The sequence below is a fragment of the Pristiophorus japonicus genome, chromosome 7 (genome assembly GCF_044704955.1).
Source record: "Pristiophorus japonicus isolate sPriJap1 chromosome 7, sPriJap1.hap1, whole genome shotgun sequence".
Lineage (NCBI taxonomy): Eukaryota > Metazoa > Chordata > Chondrichthyes > Pristiophoridae > Pristiophorus > Pristiophorus japonicus.
Genome location: NC_091983.1, coordinates 36,606,121 through 36,626,181, shown reverse-complemented (window position 1 = coordinate 36,626,181; position 20,061 = coordinate 36,606,121). Strand labels below are relative to the sequence as shown.

Sequence of the window (20,061 nt, the reverse complement as noted above, 5' to 3'; positions counted from 1 at the left end):
AAACATTTTGATTTCATTAAAGTGCCTGCCTCACAAGCTGAAAGGGTAATTTGGGCAACTAGATGCTGATTAACTTGAGAACAAGTCACTTCCTTCATTTAAAGTGATTGGTCAGCAAAATTTTTGCAGTTAAAGCAATAACATTAAATGACATTTAAAAGCAAGTAATGGGTGGAAAGAAAAGTAGAAATTAAAAGCAATGAAAATCAGAGAAAGCAAATTTATTCCTTGCTTATCTAAAGAATTGAGAAGGAGTTTGAACACCAATGTCTAGTTTTGAAAATAGCATTTAAAGTTGAGTTGCTAATGTTTCTTTGGTGAAGTAATTTAATTTCCAAGGCCTGATAATTTAAGACTAAGTTTTTCATAGTTAAAAGGATTTACAACTGAGCTTTTTTGTGAATGTTTATTATTTCTCTTAATACACTATTAATTAATAGTCGGGAAAGACATTGAGTGTATATGTGAGGCCATTAAATGTGGTATTCTATTGGTTCAGAGGTAATTAAACCCTGGTAACAGTTATTATGCCGAACCATGACCTGACTTCAATCTTTGGATTAAAAAAATATTTCATTTGTTCCTCATCTACTGAAGGCAGTTCATGATTCCAGGCAGCAGCTATCCTCTGGTATCTATCGATGGAAATCATACTTCAGAAATGTCAGGGAACAATGTGTCTAACTGTACATTAACACTGCCCCACCCTCATAATCACTGATTTGATGACAAAAATTAAATGTTGCAACTCTTATCAACAGGAAGGAGCTTCATTTAGAATAGTGCCCAGGACCGTTGTAGATCGGAACGGTTTCATTTGCTTTGCTGAGCATTGAAAAAAATTGGCTTCTGTTAACTTATTTCAAAAAAATAAATCTCAATTGCGACAGTATGGCTCTTCAATACAACAAAACTTGCATTTGCGTAGTACCGTTAACATAGTAAAAACAAGGTGGTTGACAGGAGCGTTATGAAACAAACTTTGACACCGAGCCACATAAGGAGAGATTGGGACAGATGCTTTGTCCAAGAGGTAGGTTTTAAGGAGCGTCTTAAAGGAAGAAAGAGAGGTAGAGTCGCGGAGAGGTTTATGGAGGGAGTTCCAGAGCTTTGGAACTTGGCCGCTGAAGGCATGGCCAGCAATGGTGAGCGATCTAAATCGAGGATGCGCAAGAGGCCAGAGTTGGCGGAGTGCAGAGATCTCAAAGGAGGTTACAGTGATAAAGAGCGGAGAGGCCATGGAGGAATTTGAAAACAAGGATGAGAATTTTAAGATTGAGGCGAAGGGGTAGGTCAGCGAGGGTAAGGGTGATGGGTGGACGCTTGCTTTGTCTTGTGTCGGGCATGTGGACAATGTGGCCCGCGCAACGGAGCTGGTCGAACGTGGTCAGTGCTTCGATGCTGGGGATGTTGGCCTGATCGAGAACACTGATGGTGCATCTATCCTCCCAGGGGATTTGCAGGATCTTGCGGAGGCAGCGCTGGTGGTACTACTCGGTGCTGGTGGCTCTACTCGGACCTCCTACACGGCGAGCGAGCCCCACGTGGGCTGAGGAAACATTTCAAGGACACCCTCAAAACCTCTTTGATAAAGTACAACATCCCCACCGGCACCTGGGAATCCCTGGCCCAAGACCACTCAAAGTAGAGGAAGAGCATCCAGGAGGGCGCTGAGCACCTCGAGACTCATCGCCGAGAGCATGCAGAAATCAAGCGCAGACAGCGGAAGGAGTGTGCGGCAAAACAGACTCCCCGCCCATCCTTCAGTCATCTGAGAACTCACTTTTAGAGTGGAAGCAAGCCTTTCTCGATTTCGAGGGACTGCCTATGATGAAGATGATGGGTGAACGGGACTTGATGTGAGTTAAGATACGGGCAGGAGAGTTTTGGATGAGCTTAAGTTTATGAAGCGTGGAAGATTGGACCTTCTTTCGGTTCTGAGAGTTCTTGGCCTCCAGAGCCTGACTAACCTGATCTATATCTTCTTCACTCTGAGGAGAACAAAAGTGCCCAGCATCCAGGAGTTGGTGTCTCAGTTCTAAAGATCTACCATTGAACCATGTTTTCCCACGCCAGTCAATCAAAAACAACCTTGATCGATATATCCTAATGAAACATTCTGAATATTTATACTGAGAGAATATGACTGCACTTGAAAGACTCATTCCATTCAAATAAACCAAATGATTTAGGACTAAGTAGTTGCATAATACAAAATGGATTATTTCATTGATACGACCATCTGTTCTCCCTGCTTCTGGCTGGAGTCAGAGCAGCTGTTGTAATTTGGTAGTAGCTGCATTTTATTTTGCAAATGGTGAGAATATGTGTGGTGAATATAGTGCACTTTCAATCATGCTGCCCCTGGACTTTTCCACGAGGCGCTGCCAATGGTGTCCCAAGCTGAATCTAACTCAGCACACCCTGGGGGTCAGGCTTGCAACTTTCCTGGTCTGTATGGTAGAACATTTATCCAGAAAGCTATTAAGGGACTCTGATATTTGCCTTTGAATTCTCATGGGAAACAGTAATAAACTGTTGCATGGAGACTAAGAAAATTGGCTTAGCATTTTCGCTGGAATTACTCACTACAATGTTTGGTTCACGGCCTAAACTGAGGAGCTCCAGTGTCATTTCAGCTTGTTAAGGAAGTTAATAACTAGCCAGAAAAGTGCTGCTCTGCACTGAGTTATCTGACCTCAGCTGGAACGGCAGTATTAGAGCTGCAGTTAGCCTCAGAACCTCTCGGATGGGAGAGGGGAAAATTAGATTGGTTTCCGCTCTCTGTATCTTTTCATATTTTGGCCTGAGGGCAACACTGGTAAGGCTGAGTTAATAGTGAACCATGCAGTGTAGGACTGGGGTCACAGGCAGACCAGACCAGGTAGGGGTGGCAGGGTCCATTCCTTGAAGGGAATTAGTTGTTTTTTTCACCAGAATCTGGCAGCTTTCATGGCTTTTTTTTGGTGCCATCTCACAAATTCAGTTTTGCAAATTGCCATGATGGGATTTGAACTGAACTGCTGGGTTAAAAATTCAGTATCGTATGCACTATACTAACATATCCTCTGAATATTAGGTTTCCAAAGGCTCCTGTTGTAAGCTCACATAGCTGAATGTTGATTAACAGTTGGACTCAGCCATGAAGCCTCTTGTAGTTGAATAGCCAATTTCATTATTTAGATTCATATACGAAGAATGATCATTTCTGAATAAAGAATGATCCTACAAATCCTCTGAGAGGACAGATGCACCAACATTAGCGTCCTCGACCAGGCCAACATTCCCAGCATTGAAGCACTGACCACACTTGATCAGCTGCGCTGGGCAGGCCACACAGTTTGCATGCCAGACATGAGACTCCCAAAGTAAGCACTCTACTCGGAACTCCTTCACAGCAAACGAGCCAAAGGTGGGCAGCGGAAACGTTACAAGGACACCCTCAAAGCTTTCCTTATAAAGTGCAACATCCCCACTGATACCTGGGAGTCCCTGGCCAAAGACCAGTGGAGGAAGTGCATCCGGGAGGGCGCTGGACACCTCGAGTCTCGTCGCTGAGAGCGTGCAGACAACAAGCACAGGCAGCAGAAAGAACGTGCGGGAAACCAGTCCCACCCACCCCATCCCTCAACGACTATCTGTCCCACCTGTGACAGAGACTGTGGTTCTCGTATTGAGCTGTTCAGTCACCTAAGAACTCATTTTAAGAGTGGAAGCAAGTCTTCCTCGATTCAGAGGAACTGCCTATGATGATGATGAGAAGGCAACTGGTATCTGCGGAGCTGGATTCTAGCAAGGAGTGATCACTTTCAGTGGAGGCAGGGGGGAAGAGGAGTAAATTAATGAAAGGGGAACAAAACATAAACTGGAAATTAAAGCAAAAACTGCGGGTGCTGGAAATCTGAAATAGAAACAGTCGGTCAGACAGCATCTGTGGAGAGAGCAACAGAGACAACATTTAAGGGTTACCTTTCATCGAAACTAGAAGATTGAGATGTGACATTTAAATCTCAGTACTGATGAAAGGTCGTAAAGTTGTTCTCCATTTTCCTTAAACACTGACACATGAGATACATCACTGTTCACACCCCTCCTGTCTGGAAAACATCCATTAATCATTATTCTCTATCCACTCTCCTTTAGCTAATTTCTTATCTATGCTGCCACATCACCTTGAATACCATGCACCTTAATTTTATCAACAAGCTCCTATATGCCATTTTATTAAATACCTTTTGCAAATCCAAGGACATAACATTCATGTGATTTCCTTTATCAATACATTTTGTTAGTTCCTTGAAGACTTCTCATAAATTTGTCAAATACAACTTGCCTTTCACAGGTTTATGCTGACTGCCCTTAATTAACCCATGTCTTTACAGATGGGAATTAATTTTAGCCCATATTATATCAATCAGTAGGTTAGACACAACTGATGCTGACTGGTCTACTAATACAGAGAATTACAGCACAGAAACAGGCCATTTGGTCCATGCCGGCATTAACGCTCCACACGAGTCTCCTCCCATCCCTCTTCATCTAACCCTTTCAACATATCCTTGTATCCCTTTCTCCCTCATGTGTTTATCTAGCTTCCCCTAAAGTGCATCTGTGCTATTTGCCTCAACTACTCCATGTGATAATGAGTTCCAGATTCTAACCGCTCTCTGGGTAAAGATGTTTCTCCTGAATTCCCTACTGGATTTATTAGTTAGTGACTATCTAATATTTATGACCTCTAGTTTTGGTTTCTCCCATAAGTGCCAACATCTTTTTTAAACGATCAAACACTTTCATAAACTTAAAGACCTCTATCAGGTCATGACTCAGCCTTCCCTTTTCTAGAAAAACGTTCTCCAGCCTGTTTGGCTGGTGATTGGTAAGTAGCTTTTCTTTTTTCTTTTCTCTATCAGTAAGTAACATTGAGCATTGTTGTTGCCAGTTTATGTTAATCTAAGGGCTAAGTCATGGCAGGACAGCTCGGACACGTGTTATGCTCCTCCTGTACTATATGGCAAGTCAGGGACGCCTCTGGTGTCCCTGACGACTACATGTGCGGGAAGTGCATCCGCCTTCAGCTCCTGACGGACCGCGTTGTGGAACTGGGGCTGCAGGTGGATTCACTCTGGAGCATTCACGATGCTGAGAATGACGTGAAGAGTACGTTTAACGAGTTGGTCTTACCGCAGGTAAAGGGTACACAGCCAGATAGGGAATGGGAGACCAACAGGAAAAGTAGTGCAAGGAAGGTAGTGCAGGGATCCCCTGCGGTCATCCCCCTGCAAAACAGATACACCGCTTTGGGTACTGTTGGGGGGGATGACTCATTAGGGGAGGGCAGCAGCAGCAAGTTTATGGCACCGTGGGTGGCTCTGCTGCACAGGAGGGCAGGAAAAAAAGTGGGAGAGCTATAGTGATAGGAGATTCAATTGTAAGGGGAATAGATAGGTGTTTCTGCGGCCGCAACCGAGACTCCAGGATGGTATGTTGCCTCCCTGGTGCAAGGGTCAAGGATGTCTCGGAGCGGGTGCAGGACATTCTGAAAAGGGAGGGTGAACAGCCACTTGTCGTGGTGCATATAGGTGCAAACGACATAGGTAAAAAACGGGATGAGGTCCTACGAGACGAATTTAAGGAGCTAGGAGTTAAATTAAAAAGTAGGACCTCAAAAGTAGTAATCTCAGGATTGCTACCAGTGCCACATGCTAGTCAGAATAGGAATCGCAGGATAGCTCAGATGAATACGTGGCTTCAGCAATGCTGCAGAAGGAAGGGATTCAAATTCCTAGGACATTGGAACCGGTTCTGGGGGAGGTGGGACCAGTACAAACCGGACGGTCTGCACCTGGGCAGGACCAGAACCAATGTCCTAGGGGCAGTGTTTGCTCATGCTGTTGGGGAGGAGTTAAACTAATGTGGCAGGGGGATGGGACCCTATGCAGGGAGACAGAGGGAAATAAAATGGAGTCAGAAGCAAAAGATAGAAAGGAGAATAGTAAAAGTGGAGGGCAGAGAAACCTAAGGCAAAAAACAAAAAGGGCCACATTACAGCAAAATTCTAAAGGGGCAAAGTGTGTTAAAAAGCAAGCCTGAAGGCTCTGTGCCTCAATGCGAGGAGTATTCGGAATAAGGTGGACGAATTAACTGCGCAGATAGTAGTTAACGGGTATGATGTAATTGGCATCACGGAGACATGGCTCCAGGGTGACCAAGGCTGGGAACTCAACATCCAAGGGTATTCAGCATTTAGGAAGGATCGACAGAAAGGAAAAGGAGGTGGGGTAGCATTGCTGGTTAAAGAGGAAATTAATGCAATAGTAAGGAGGGACATTAGTCTGGATGATGTAGAATCGGTATGGGTGGAGCTGCGGAATTCCAAAGGGCAGAAAACGCTAATGGGAGTTGTGTACAGACCACCAAACAGTAGTAATGAGGTTGGGGACAGCATCAAACAAGAAATAAGGGATGTGTGCACTAAAGGTACAGCAGTTATTATGGGCGACTTTAATCTACATATTGATTGGGCTAACCAAACTGGTAGCAATGCGGTGGAGGAGGATTTCCTGGAGTGTATTTGGGATGGTTTTCTAGACCAATATGTCAAGGAACCAACCAGGGAGCTGGCCATCCTAGACTGGGTGATGTGTAATGAGAAGGGACTAATTAGCAATCTTGTTGTGCTAGGCCCCTTGGGTAATATGGTAGAATTCTTTATTAAGATGGAGGGTGACACAGTTAATTCGGAAACTAGGGTTTTGAACTTAAGGAAAGGTAACTTCGATGGTATGAGGCGTGAATTGGCTAGAGTAGACTGGCAAAGGATACTTCAAGGGTTGACGGTGTTTAAGCAATGGCAAACATTTAAAGATCACATGGATGAACTTCAGCAATTGTACATCCCTGTCTGGAATAAAAATAAAACAGGGAATGTGGCTCAACCATGGCTAACAAGGGAAATTAAGGATAATGTTAAAGCCAAGGAAGAGGCATATAATTTGGCTAGAAAAAGCAACAAACCTGAAGACTGGGAGAAATTTAGAATTCAACAGAGGAAGACTAAGGGTTTAATTAAGAGGGGGAAAATAGAATACTAAAGGAAGCTTGCAGGGAATATAAAAACTGACTGTAAAAGCTTCTATAAATATGTGAAGAGAAAAATATCAGTGAAGACAAACGTAGGTCCCTTGCAGTCGGACTCAGGTGAATTTGTAATGGGGAACAAAGAAATGGCAGACCAATTGAAGAAATACTTCGGTTCTGTCTTCACGAAGGAAGACACAAATAACGTTCCGAATGTACTAGGGGACAGTAGGTCTAGTGAGAAGGAGGAACTGAAGGATATCCTTATCAGGCGGGACATTGTGTTAGGGAAATTGATGTGATTGAAGGCCGATAAATCCCCGGGGCCTGATGGTCTGCATCCCAGAAATAGTGGATGCATTGGTGATCATTTTCCAACAGTCTATTGACTCTGGATCAGTTCCTATGGACTGGAGGGTAGCTAATGTAACACCACTTTTTAAAAAAGGAGGGAGAGAGAAAATGGGTAATTATAGACCCGTTAGCCTGACATCAGTAGTGGGGAAAATGTTGGAATCAATCATTAAGGATGAAATAGCAGCGCATTTGGAAAGCAGTGACAGGATTGGACCAAGTCAGCATGGATTTATGAAAGGGAAATCATGCTTGATGAATCTTCTGGAATTTTTTGAGGATGTAACTAGTAGAGTGGACAAGGGAGAACCAGTGGATGTGGTGTATTTGGACTTTCAAAAAGCTTTTGACAAGGTCCCGCACAAGAGATTGGTGTGCAAAATCAAAGCGCAATGTATTGGGGCTAATGTACTGACGTGGATTGAGAACTGGTTGGCAGACAGGAAGCAGAGAGTCGGGATAAATGGGTCCTTTTCAGAATGGCAGGCAGTGACTAGTGGCGTGCCGCAGGGCTCAGTGCTGGGACTTCAGCTCTTTACAATATACATTAACTATTTAGATGAAGGAATTGAGTGTAACATCTCGAAGTTTGCAGTGACACTAAACTAGGTGGTGGTGTGAGCTGTGAGGAGGATGCAAAGAGGCTGCAGGGTGACTTGGACAGGTTAGGTGAGTGAGCAAATGCATGGCAGGTGCAATATAATGTGGATAAATGTGAGGTTATCCATTTTGGGGGCAAAAACACGAAGGCAGAATATTATCTGGATGGCGGCAGATTAGGAAAAGGGGAGGTGCAACGAGACCTGGGTGTCATGGTTCATCAGTCATTGAAAGTTGGCATACAGGTACAGCAGGCGTTGAAGAAGGCAAATGGTATGTTGGCCTTCATAGCTAGGGGATTTGAGTAAAGGAGCAGGGAGGTCTTACTGCAGTTGTACAGGGTCTTAGTGAAGCCTCACCTGGAATAATGTGTTCAGTTTTGGTCTCTTAATCTGAAGAAGGATGTTCTTGCTATTGAGGGAGTGCAGAGAAGGTTCACCAGACTGATTCTCGGGATGGCTGGGCTGTCATATGAGGAGAGACTGGATCAACTGGGCCTTTATTCACTGGAGTTTTGACGGATGAGAGGGGATCTCATAGAAACGTATAAGATTCTGACGGGACTGGACAGGTTAGATGCGTGAAGAATGTTCCCGATGTTGGGGAAGTCCAGAACCAGGGGACATAGTCTTAGGATAAGGGGTCGGCCATTTAGGACTGAGATGAGGAGAAAATTTTTCACTCAGAGAGTTGTTAACCTGTGGAATTCCCTGCCGCAGAGAGTTGTTGATGTCAGTTCATTGGATATATTCAAGAGGGAGTTAGATATGGCCCTTACGGCTAAGGGGATTAAGGAGTATGGAGAGAAAGCAGGAAAGGGGTACTGAGGGAACGATCAGCCATTATTGAATGGCGGTGCAGGCTCGAAGGGCCAAATGGCCTACTCCGGCACCTATTTTCTATGTTTCTATGTTTAATCTTTCCTGATAATTATAAGCTCTCAGTTCCGGTATCAGCCTTGTAAATCTTCTTTGCACCTTCTTCAGTGCCACTATATCCTTTCTATAATATGGAGACCAAGGGGCCAAAATTCCGCTTCCCAAAAAGGCCACTTACCGCCAGAAAGCAGCGGCCAGGCGGCGGAGTCGAGCGGCCGCCGACTTCAAGTCCAATGACCGCCGACAGCGACATTCACCTCGGGGATTTTTCTCGCGATCCCCACTTCTGTCCCATGGTTGCTAAACGTCCTAACCGCACCATCAAAGGATGCACCGCCGATCTCCTGCAAAAGTTAACAGGAAAAATCATATACCTGCCGCGTGCTGCCACCGACAGCTTTTCTGTCGGTGCACATTGTTTCTTGTGTGTGAGCCATGGCAGCGCGGCAGCCCTTCAAGGGGAGGGCGCACTGCCGTGACAGCCATGTTTTTGTTTGCTGGCCGACTTCCCGATCGGCCGGACAATTATGGCCCCGGGTTCGGCCGGGCCGCCAACAAGCAGCCTGGCACCCCGTCTTGGGTGTCATTCTGCTGGCCTGGCCGAAACCCTCCCTGGTGGCCCAGTGGGCCGAAGCTAAATAATCGCTGGTTCTCTCCCCTTTAAATGAGGGGTGACTCCGTCCTGCCTCCACTTCCCCCCCCCCCTCCCCTTCTGGAGTACTTACCACCGCACTTCCGCCCCAATTTGACCAACGTCCAGTCCGCTCCAAAAAAATTGCCAAAGAGCTGAAAATCGATCAAGAGTCCACCTCGTCTGACGCGACAGTAAAAACACTTTCAAAACGGTAGTGCGGCAGATTTTCAGCGGGGGTGAATTTCTACCACCAGAACTGTACACAATACGCCAAGTGTGGTCTAACCAAGGTTTGATAAAAGTTTAACGTAACTTCTCTGTTTTTCAATTCTATCCCTCGAGAAATGAGCCCCAGTGCTTTGTTTGCTTTTTTATGGCCTTCTTCACCTGCATCGCTCCTTTTAGTCATTTATGTATCTGTCCCCCAGATCACTTTGATCCACTACACCATTTAGACTCTTATTTTGCAAGAGATATGCAGCGTTCTTATTCTTCCTACCAAAATGTACCATCATCATCATCATTGGCATTCCCTCGAAATCGAGGAAAACTTGCTTCCACTCTAAAAATGAGTTTTTAAGGTGACTTAACTGTCAAATACGTGAATTACAGTCTCTGTCACAGGTGGGGCAGACAGTCATTGAAGGAAAGGGTGGGTGGGACTGGTTTGCCGCATGCTCTTCCCGCTGCCTGCGCTTGGTTTCTGCATGCTCTCGGCATGAGACTCGAGGTGCTCAGCGCCCTCCCGGATGCACTTCCTCCACTTCGGGTGGTCTTTGGCCAGGTACTCCCAGGTGTCGGTGGGGATGTTGCATTTTATCAAGGAGGCTTTGAGGGTGTCCTTGAAACGTTTCCTCTGCCCACCTTGGGCTTGCTTGCCATGTAGGAGTTCCGAGTAGAGTGCTTGCTTTGGGAGTCTTGCGTCAGGCATGTGAACAATGTGGCCCGCCCAGCGGAGCTGGTCGAGTTGGTCAGTGCTTCGATGCTGGGGATGTTGGTCTGGTCGAGGATTCTAACGTTTGTGCGTCTGCCCTCCCAGGGGATTTGCAGGATCTTGCGGAGACATCGTTGGTGGTATTTCTACAGGAGGGCAGGTATCACCACAGCCCTGTAGAGCATGAACTTGGTGGCAGATTTGAGGGCCTGATCTTCGAACACTCTTTTCCTCAAGCAGCTGAAGGCTGCGCTGACGCACTGGAGGCAGTGTTGAATCTCGTCGTCGATGTCTGCCCTTGCTGATAATAGGCTCCCAAGGTATGGAAAGTGTCCATGTTGTCCAGAGCCGGACCGTGGATCTTGATGACTGGGGGGGTAGTGCTCTGTGGCGGTTTCAGGCTGGTGGAGGACCTTTGTCTTACAGATGTTTAGTGTAAGGCCCATGTTTTCATACGCCTCAGTGAAGATGTTGACTATGACATGGAGTTCAGCCTCTGAATATGCGCAGACGCATGCGTCGTCCACGTACTGTAGCTCGACGACAGAGGTTGGGACGATCTTGGATCTGGCCTGGAAATGACAGAGGTTGAACAGATTCCCACTGTTTCTTTAGATTAGTTCCACTCCAGCGGGGAGCCTGTTGAGTGTGAAGTGGAGCATTGCAGCATGGAAGATTGAAAATAGGGTTGGCGCAAAGACGCAGCCCTGCTTGACCCCGGACCGTACGTGGATAGGGTCTGTGATGGATCCGTTGGTCAGGATCACGGCTTGCATGTTGTCGTGGAGCAGGCGGAGGATGGTGACGAACCTTTGGGGGCAGCCGAAATGGAGGAGGATGCTCCATAGTCCCTCACGGTTGACTGTCAAACATACATAGAAACATAGAAAATAGGTGCAGGAGTAGGCCATTCGGCCCTTCGAGCCTGCACGACCATTCAATAAGATCATGGCTGATCATGCAACTTCAGTACCCCATTCCTGCTTTCTCTCCATACCCCTTGATCCCTTCAGTCGTAAGGACCACATCTAACTCCCTTTTGAATATATCTAACGAACTGGCTTCAACAACTTTCTGTGGTAGAGAATTGCACAGGTTCACAATTCTCTGAATGAAGAAGTTTCTCCTCATTTTGGTCCTAACTAGCTTACCCCTTATCTTTAGACTGTGACCTCTGGTTGTCGACTTCCCCCAACATCGGGAACATTCTTCCTGCATCTAACCTGTCCAATCCCGTCAGAATGTTATATGTTTCTATGAGATCCCCTCTCATTCTTCTAAATTCCAGTTAATATAAACCTCGTCAATCCAGTCTTTCTTCATATGTCAGTCCTGCCATCCCAGGAATCAGTCTGGTGAACCTTCGCTGCAATCCATCAATAGCAAAAATGTCCTTCCTCAGATTAGGAGACCAAAACTGCACACAATGCTCAAGGTGTGGTCTCACCAAGGCCCTGTACAACTGCAGTAAGACCTCCCTGTTCCTATACTCAAATCCCCTCGCTATGATGGCCAACATGCCATTTTCTTTCTTTACTGCCTACTGTACCTGCATGCCTACCTTCAATAACTGATGTACCATGACACCCAGGTCTCGTTGCACCACCCTTTTTACTAATCTGTGACCATTCAGATAATAATCTGCCTTCCTGTTTTTGCCACCAAAGTGGATAATCTCAACACTTATCCACATTATACATCATCTGCCATGCAGTCAAAGGCTTTTGTAAGGCCAAAGAAGGCCATGTACAAGGGTTGGTGCTGGTCCCTGCATTTTTCCTGCAGCTGTTGCGCTGTAAAAATCATGTCCGTTGTACCCCGAAGAGGACGAAATCCACACTGTGACTTCGGGAGGAGCTCCTCTGCCACAGCGAGAAGATGGTTGAGGAGGATTCTAGCGACGACTTTCCCAGTGGCTGATAACAGGGAGATTCCTCTGTAGTTGTCGCAGTCGGACTTGTCCCCTTTTTTAAAGATGGTCACGATTACTGCATCTCTGGGATCTCCTGGCATGCTCTCTTCCCTTCAGATGAGAGAGATGAGGTCATGCATTCGTGCCAATAGTGCCTCTCCTTCATACTTTAGTGCTTTAGCGGGGATTCCATCCGCTCCTGTTGCCTTGTTGTTCTTAAGCTGGCGGATGGCCTTTTCTACCTCGTGCAGTGCTAGGGTTTTGCTAAGATGGTGGCGGGTAGCATGCTGCGGGATGGAGTCGAGGACACTCAAGTCGAAGGCAGAGTCTCGGTTAAGGAGATCTTCGAAGTGCTCCTTCCAGTGGGTCCTGACTGCCTCGCTGTCCTTGATGAACATCTCCCCGTTCTTGGCCAGCAGTGGGGTAGTGCCTTGTGTGTTTGGGCCGTAGGTGGCCTTGACTGCTCAACAAAATGTACCACCTCACACTTCTCTATATTGAAATTAATTTGCCAATTACATGCCCATTTTACAAGTTTGTTAATGTCTTATGACAAAGAGTGGAATAGAAATGACTAAGGCATGGGGGTTGGTAATTTTCCTTGTGCTTGTGTGGAGTACATATGCAAGAATCAGGTATGGAGGATTGCACACTGATCTTCCACACCTCATTTTTGTATACGTACTGCACCGCTTTATGCAACGCTTTATGCCCAAGCGCAAAAGAGGAGAATTAACGCCAGGATATTTTGCAGCAGAAATATTTTTATATCTAACTCTTAAGCATGAGGTTGTGTTTTAGCCTGTAGTGCTGCATGATCCATCAAGGTTCTTCTGCACGTCCTTTCAAAAAGTGATATGACTATTTCTTAGAAGGAATAATTCTGCGATCCAATGTTTCTCGTGGGAACCATGCTCAAAGGGAGAACAGATCAAAGAATCCGTTTTACAGTGTTATAGCCATGCCTCCACCTCATGCTTCCTTCATGTGAATCCTGCTGTGAATTTACCCTGCAATGTTAACTCGACCTTTCTCAAAATGTTGAAAAAGTAGAAATTTTAACTTGAAGTAGGTAGCGGCCTCTGAATTGGTATAAAACCTCATATGTCCTCAACAATACAGTTCTTTCAGGTTGAAGTATTGAATAAGCAATGCAGCAAAACTCAATGGTGAAAAATTTCTAATACCACAATAACTCTCACTGAATTGAATAGAATTATTACAGTGAACTGACTGCTTACATTGAAAATCTTAGCAGTAATCTTCAATTTCCATTAGAAACAACTGAATGGATCTTAGTAATTCAGAAGAAACCAATTTCTCCACATCTAAAGCATTTAATCTACCTGCATATTAACCGTGCCTCTTGATTGAAGGTTTTAAAAGCATTCATTCTAATTCAGATCCAGAAAAAAGACTCTGTATTGCACAATGTTTTAATAAAGTTAAATAAAAATCAGACAAAAATTAAAATGAGCATTTAATGAAATCATTCTTTGTATTAATTTCAGACCATAATAATTTCAAGGTGAGCTGTTTAATAAGACATACATTTGCTGCTTTCTTTATTTTAACAAAGTGTCAGCTAGTAATACCCTGATACAGGGCATGTTATGACATACTCGTTTATTGTAAAAGGAATTTGACCAGCATCAAATTTCAGTTCATTTGGAACATATTTTGAATTGACATTTTGCAGTTCATACACCATTCTAATGTTGCATAGTAATATACTCAATTGTTTACAATTCTATTTATAAAGAAACAACTCCTCTGGGGTAAAAGTTTGTCCGCTTAGCACCCCTGGAAAGTTCGGAACGGGTCGCAAAAGGATTCGGAGCCGCGAGCGTTGGTATTTGTGCCGCTCGGCACACTCAGTGTGCCGGTGCCGGAGACGCTGACCGGTACGCCCAGGGGCATTGAGCCAGTGTGCAACCCCCCGCCGCCCCCCCCCCGGTTTCGACAACGCAATGATTTTTGTTTGGCGCTGATCCTGTAGCACACCGTAGTGGGACCGCTTGGGAAAGCGGGTGGTCCGAGCTGTTCCTTTAGCAGTGAGGGGAGGAATGAAGACATCAAGTAAGTGTGATTGGTTTTATTTATGTTTATGTGGGTGAGCAAGGTATTGGGAATGTTTTTTTTGACGATTTATTTTTCCAGGGAAGCCTCTCTTAGGGTGCTCCGAGGCCGGCTCTTTAGCTCGGGATTTTCAGTTGCTCAGCCGGCCTAACACCCTAAGAGAGGTGTGGAACACCTCCATTAGCGCTCCGCTCCACACTCAGGGCCCAGCTGGTGAATTTTGTGGCTGCAGATGCAAACCATTTCCTGGCTCAAAATTTGCCGTCCCGTCGCCATTAACGCCCTAATTCGCCTCAAACCGAATTTCCATCCCTCTGTATTTTATGTACTAAGCACACAGATTGTCATTTATTTTCTGCCAAATGCTTGGGGGTTGAGCATGGTCATTGTTGCTTCTTTCATCATGAAATTTACGGGATACAACAGAATTTTTTTTTGTTTTTTTAGCTTTCTGTGGTGGCTACATTCATGGCACAAGTGGAACTATTCTATCTCCCGGGTTTCCTGATTTTTATCCCAATTCCTTAAATTGTACCTGGATAATTGAAGTATCGCATGGAAAAGGTCAGTCCAATTGCTATTCTTCACGATTGTTTTTGCCTTTTCTGAGAATACATCCATGATAAAGTCATTTATAACTGGAATTGTTAACTGCTTCAAATGTTTGATCTGTTACTCAGATGAACCGTTGAAGAAAATATGCTGCCCTACCGCAGTCAGGCCTATATGAATGCTTTCACAATACTGGTACGCAATAATGTGACAAAGGGGGTCAAAATTCAAATTCATGAAAACCAATAAAAAATAACTTTATCTGGTTCTTCAACCACATAACGATAACGGGAAAAGGCAAAAAGATAATTACTCGATGGCAAGTTTATGAAAACTGCATCAGAATACACAAGCTGCGTTATCTAACATTCATCACTCGGTGTCCACAAGTGGCCTCATAATTAAACAAACACTTAATATTCCTCAAAGCTTTCTTTGTTGATAGAATGCCCTAACCCTAAATGCGACTCTAGTTCCACACACAGTGGCTGACTCTTACCTGCCCTCTGAAATGGCTTAGCAAGTCACGCAGTTGTATCAATCTGCTCCCCAGCGGTTCATTAAGAAGGCCCACCTGCACCTTCTCAGGGCAACGAAGGATTGACAATAAATGCTGCCCCTGACAGCAATGTCCACATCCTGAAAATAAATGTATTAGCTGGTCCGCTAAAAATATTACATGAAGGAAATAACAGCTCTTTGCAAATTGGAAGATGTTTTCAGCTGTCCAAGCAAACTAGAGTTGATCTTTATCTGCCGGACTGACTGGGAGCAATGTCAGTTAGATCTCCATTTAGATCCTTCTTTCCCCTTACTTTCAATCAGCCTAAAAACTTTATTCAGGTTCTAACAAAGGGGCATCGACCTCAAACCTAATCTCTGTTTCTTTGTCCACAGATGCTGCCTGATCTACTGAGTATTTCCAGTGTTTTCTGTTTTTATTTCATATTTCAGCATCCATGGTATACTGCTTTTGTCTTAGGTCTATCTTTTGTTTATTTTTAGGTGTGCAGTTGGCGTTTCACACATTTCACCTTGAGGGCTCACATGACTATCTAATTATCACAGAAGATGGAAGCTTCACAGAACCTGTAGAAAGGCTCACAGGCTCTGCCTTGCCTCCAACCATCAATGCAGGCCTCTATGCAAATTATACTGCACAACTGCGCTTCATCTCAGACTTTTCCGTATCTTACGAGGGGTTCAACATCACATTCTCAGGTAGGACCCCTTACTTTCAGTCAGCCTGAAAACTTTGTTCAAAAATAAAAATGCCGTCATCGCGCTGGTGCATCACAATGTCTCTCCCCTTCAGTTAAAGGGGAGGGGCGCTGCGAGCTCTGCAGATATTTTAGTTCGGTCCACTGGGCCACCAGGAGGGTTTCGTCCAGGCAGGCGGCCTGGTCCCAAGAGGGTGTGCCAGGCTGACTGTTGGCACCCCAGCTGAACCCTAGGGCATAATTGTCAGCCCGACGTGGCAGTTGGCCGACAAAAAAAAAATGACATGGTCCTCCCCTTTAAGGGCGGCCGTGCCGCCATTTCCCAGAGGGTGCACCGACAGAAAAAGCTGTTGGGGGCGCGGCCAGTGGTGTGGCCCCCTCTGTGGGGCAATTTTGCGAGCACAATTTAGCAAGGGGGTCGCCACCATTCGGTAAGGGGTCGGTGCGTGCACGTGGTGGCGGGAAAACGGGCAGAGACGGACAGATGAGAAGGACACTGCTCCGCTCCTGAGGTAGAGCTATTTATAAAATGGCAGCCCCTCCATGGAGAGTCGTCGACCATTCCGGGCCGCCCCGTGGCCAACATTTTCTGGCGGCCAGAGGCCTTATTGGGAGGGGCAATTTCGGCCCCTTACTTTTTTGTTGGGTAATGTGAATGATCATTTCTGACATGAATGCAACATTAGAGGGAAGGAAAGATAAGGACAAACTATCCTGATCATTCATTAAAGTCCATTTCCATTCTTCTTGGAGATATCTATGACTACCTACTTTAGCTAATAACTGGAAAAGTGTCCGATGTTATTGTTCAATGTATTATTTTGATGCTTTGAAATATTCTTTTTACAGAGTATGATCTGGAGCCTTGCGATGATCCTGGTGTCCCTGCTTTTAGTAGGAGAATTGGGTTTCAGTTTGAAGTTGGGGACTCGTTGACATTTTCCTGTTTTCCCGGATACAGATTAGAAGGTGCTACTCAGATCACCTGTTATGGAGGAGGACGGCGTGTGTGGAGTGCACCTCTTCCAAGGTGTGTGGGTAGGTGGTCACATGCTTTCATTTCATGCATCCGAATGTTGAGAGTATTGTACTTATTGCTAGGAAAGCTACTGACAAGAAAATAGACCTACAACAATATGATTTCAGTCACAATAACAATCACTTGCTATTCTAAGGATTCCCCACCTTCATATTGACAACTCCTAGAAACATTTGTTGAAAGTAAAATTGTTGAAGTAGAAATAAGAGTTGACTGTCATTCAATGTATTTTACAAGTAAATGCACTAAAGTTAATTGAGGTTAAAGAAACACATTGAAATGAAGAGAACCCTTGGCTGACGTATGGAGGATACACATCAGGGACCAGTTGTATGTGGTATGTTGGATACTCATCGAGCAATCTGAATTATTTTGTTATGTGACGAGGCATGAACAGTGATTCTGTTCCGCTTAGAACATTTACAACCAGTGAAATATAAATCAGGTGGACTCTCCGCCGATTAAGGGATTGCAGCTGACAGCATTGTCGAAGAAGGTACGAGTTGTGCTCAAAACAGCAAAAAAAAAGGTATCTTCTTGTTATGAATGTGACCACAGTATTGTCTGTGATTGATTAATTTAGGCTTTCTGTCTACTGGTGCAGTGTGGTTGCTGGAGAAGTGTGTTTGTTTAGCATAGGATTTCCTCTATTGCATGGGTGAGAAGAAGACAGCTGTCTGTTCAGTTATAATCCTATAATCCTCATAGAGAATGGAAATATGTCTGCAACAATCCATTCTAATGTATGTTACGTCACAGGCTAACCGTTACAGCTCACAATATAAATATCTGAGAACATAAAAGCATGGAACGAATACAGACGATTGACTTTGATGCTGACCATCTGCAGAATCTGTGCCATCTACACTATCATGGATTCTGCCCTACCTTCTGAAGGAAGTTTCTGCATAAATACTACCTCATCCATGAAAGTAATCAAGCAAAAACACAGAATATTCACCCATCCCTATGTTTCCTCTGTCTAACTTTAGACTGTTCCCCTGAGCTGTATCAGTGCAGGAACCACCACATCCCATGAGGCAATTGATCATCTAAGTCCAGGTCTATGCTTAAAACCTTCAATTCCATTTCTAACCTGAAATTGATCCCTCTTTTTGAAAGAGATAATCAGTATACCACCAAATGGTTATACTGGGATGTGTTCACTTTAAACCTGCCTCCTCTTGTTCTCATAGTCTGAGACACACAGCCAATTTACATCATCTATTTCTTCCAGCATTTTTAAAGATCTCGATCATGGTCACCACTCAATATTCTTTTTCCCAGTGGAAATAAGTTTACTTCTGCGAGATTAATCACAATGCAAAACCACGAAGTGCTTGCATTAACGTTGTTGCTCTATTCTGAACCCTCTGTAATTCAACTCACCAATGTCCTTTTCAGGGGTCGGAGCCGAAAGTTGCATACAATCCAAATATAGTCAAATGCTCTTGTGATGTAGCTAAACAGTTCCATGTAGGACTCTAGAGGCTAGATTTTCCTATTTGGGCATTTCAGTGGGTGTCCAACACCTACTGCACACTTGTGCCTGTGATGAGGTGGCTGTTCACATTTTTCCTAACCTGGATTCTGCCATGGAGAAACTGCAGATCTGTCCTTGGCTAGGCCTTGTGCCTAAATATAAGTCGGAAATTACGAGTGAGGCTGTAAGCATTGGCGCTTTGGATTTCTGTCCCTTATTAAACTGTTTCCCCAGGTTAAATTTCTACTTGTGGAAGTAATCCTTTTTATACATCATTTAATTTCTGTGTGGAATAATTTCTTCAGAATATAGAATGGTCTTGGAAGTGAATCCTGGGAATTGTTTTACATTTAGCCCCTTTGTTTGTGCCACACATTAGGGTTGTGAGTGAATATGTAATTAGTTGAGATTAACCCAAACATGCATTTTCAGAACTGGACACAGATTGGACCTGATAATCTTATATAGGGCAATAAAATCTCAATGCAGATTACACGGTTATGCTGAAGCCACTGATTCATGTTGGCTCTCTGGTTAGCAGCAGGTCTCCAATACTTTTCCCAAACAATCATTCTTGTTTGTAAACTTAGGCATTGAATGTCGGCAGACAATTTAGCCAGTTTGGGGGACCTAGGACAGAGGTTGAGAAGGTGAGAGTGAAGTATCACAGCCAAGTCTGATCTTCTGCTCACCTGGTTTTGACAGACCTGTACTTTCCAGTAGGGAGGATCACTGGTTAGTGATCATGGAATAATAATTGATTCTTTTCCCCCTCTCAGTGACTTCGGGAAGCTGAATCCAGATCTGCCACCTCACTATTGCCTTTCCTGAGATAGGCTAACTTATCATAAATAAGGAATCATACCTGGAATCTCTGGGATCTTCCAATAAGGCACAATATCACATTATATGATACACTTACTCACTTGGCCATCGAGAGAGTTCTACAATCAGCTGTTTAGTTTTAATTTCTGCCATGATATCAATTTATTTTCCAAGGATACTGTCAAGGACTCGAGCACCATGCTCCTACATATCTCCTAATTACTCGAAGCAAATTTTTCCAATCGTAACTATTTTGTACGTTCTTTTGTTAACAAAATGTTTCTGTCTAATGACCTCGCCAAAATGTAGCAACGGGCAACTATTGGAGGAGCTGAATTTTGATTAATGTCAGTTTCACGAGTAGCAGAATTTAACATACATGTTTCAATACTAAATGATACTTGTACCCCTAAAATGGCAATAGTCGTATGTATAAAGTCCAAGATTGGTAGTGATACCTCACTCTCACCT

The 20,061-nt window shown here is 44.5% G+C and overlaps 1 protein-coding gene across 1 annotated transcript in view; it reads left to right on the top strand.

The window, feature by feature from the left end:
• LOC139266579 (CUB and sushi domain-containing protein 1-like) overlaps window positions 1-20,061 on the top strand; it is a 3,131,815-nt gene that overhangs the window by 2,415,146 nt on the left and 696,608 nt on the right. Inside the window, exons 19-21 of the mRNA XM_070884173.1 lie at window positions 14,919-15,035; window positions 16,029-16,244; window positions 17,093-17,281. Of these exons, the coding sequence (XP_070740274.1) occupies window positions 14,919-15,035; window positions 16,029-16,244; window positions 17,093-17,281 (522 nt within the window). The remainder of the gene's footprint in view (window positions 1-14,918; window positions 15,036-16,028; window positions 16,245-17,092; window positions 17,282-20,061) is intronic.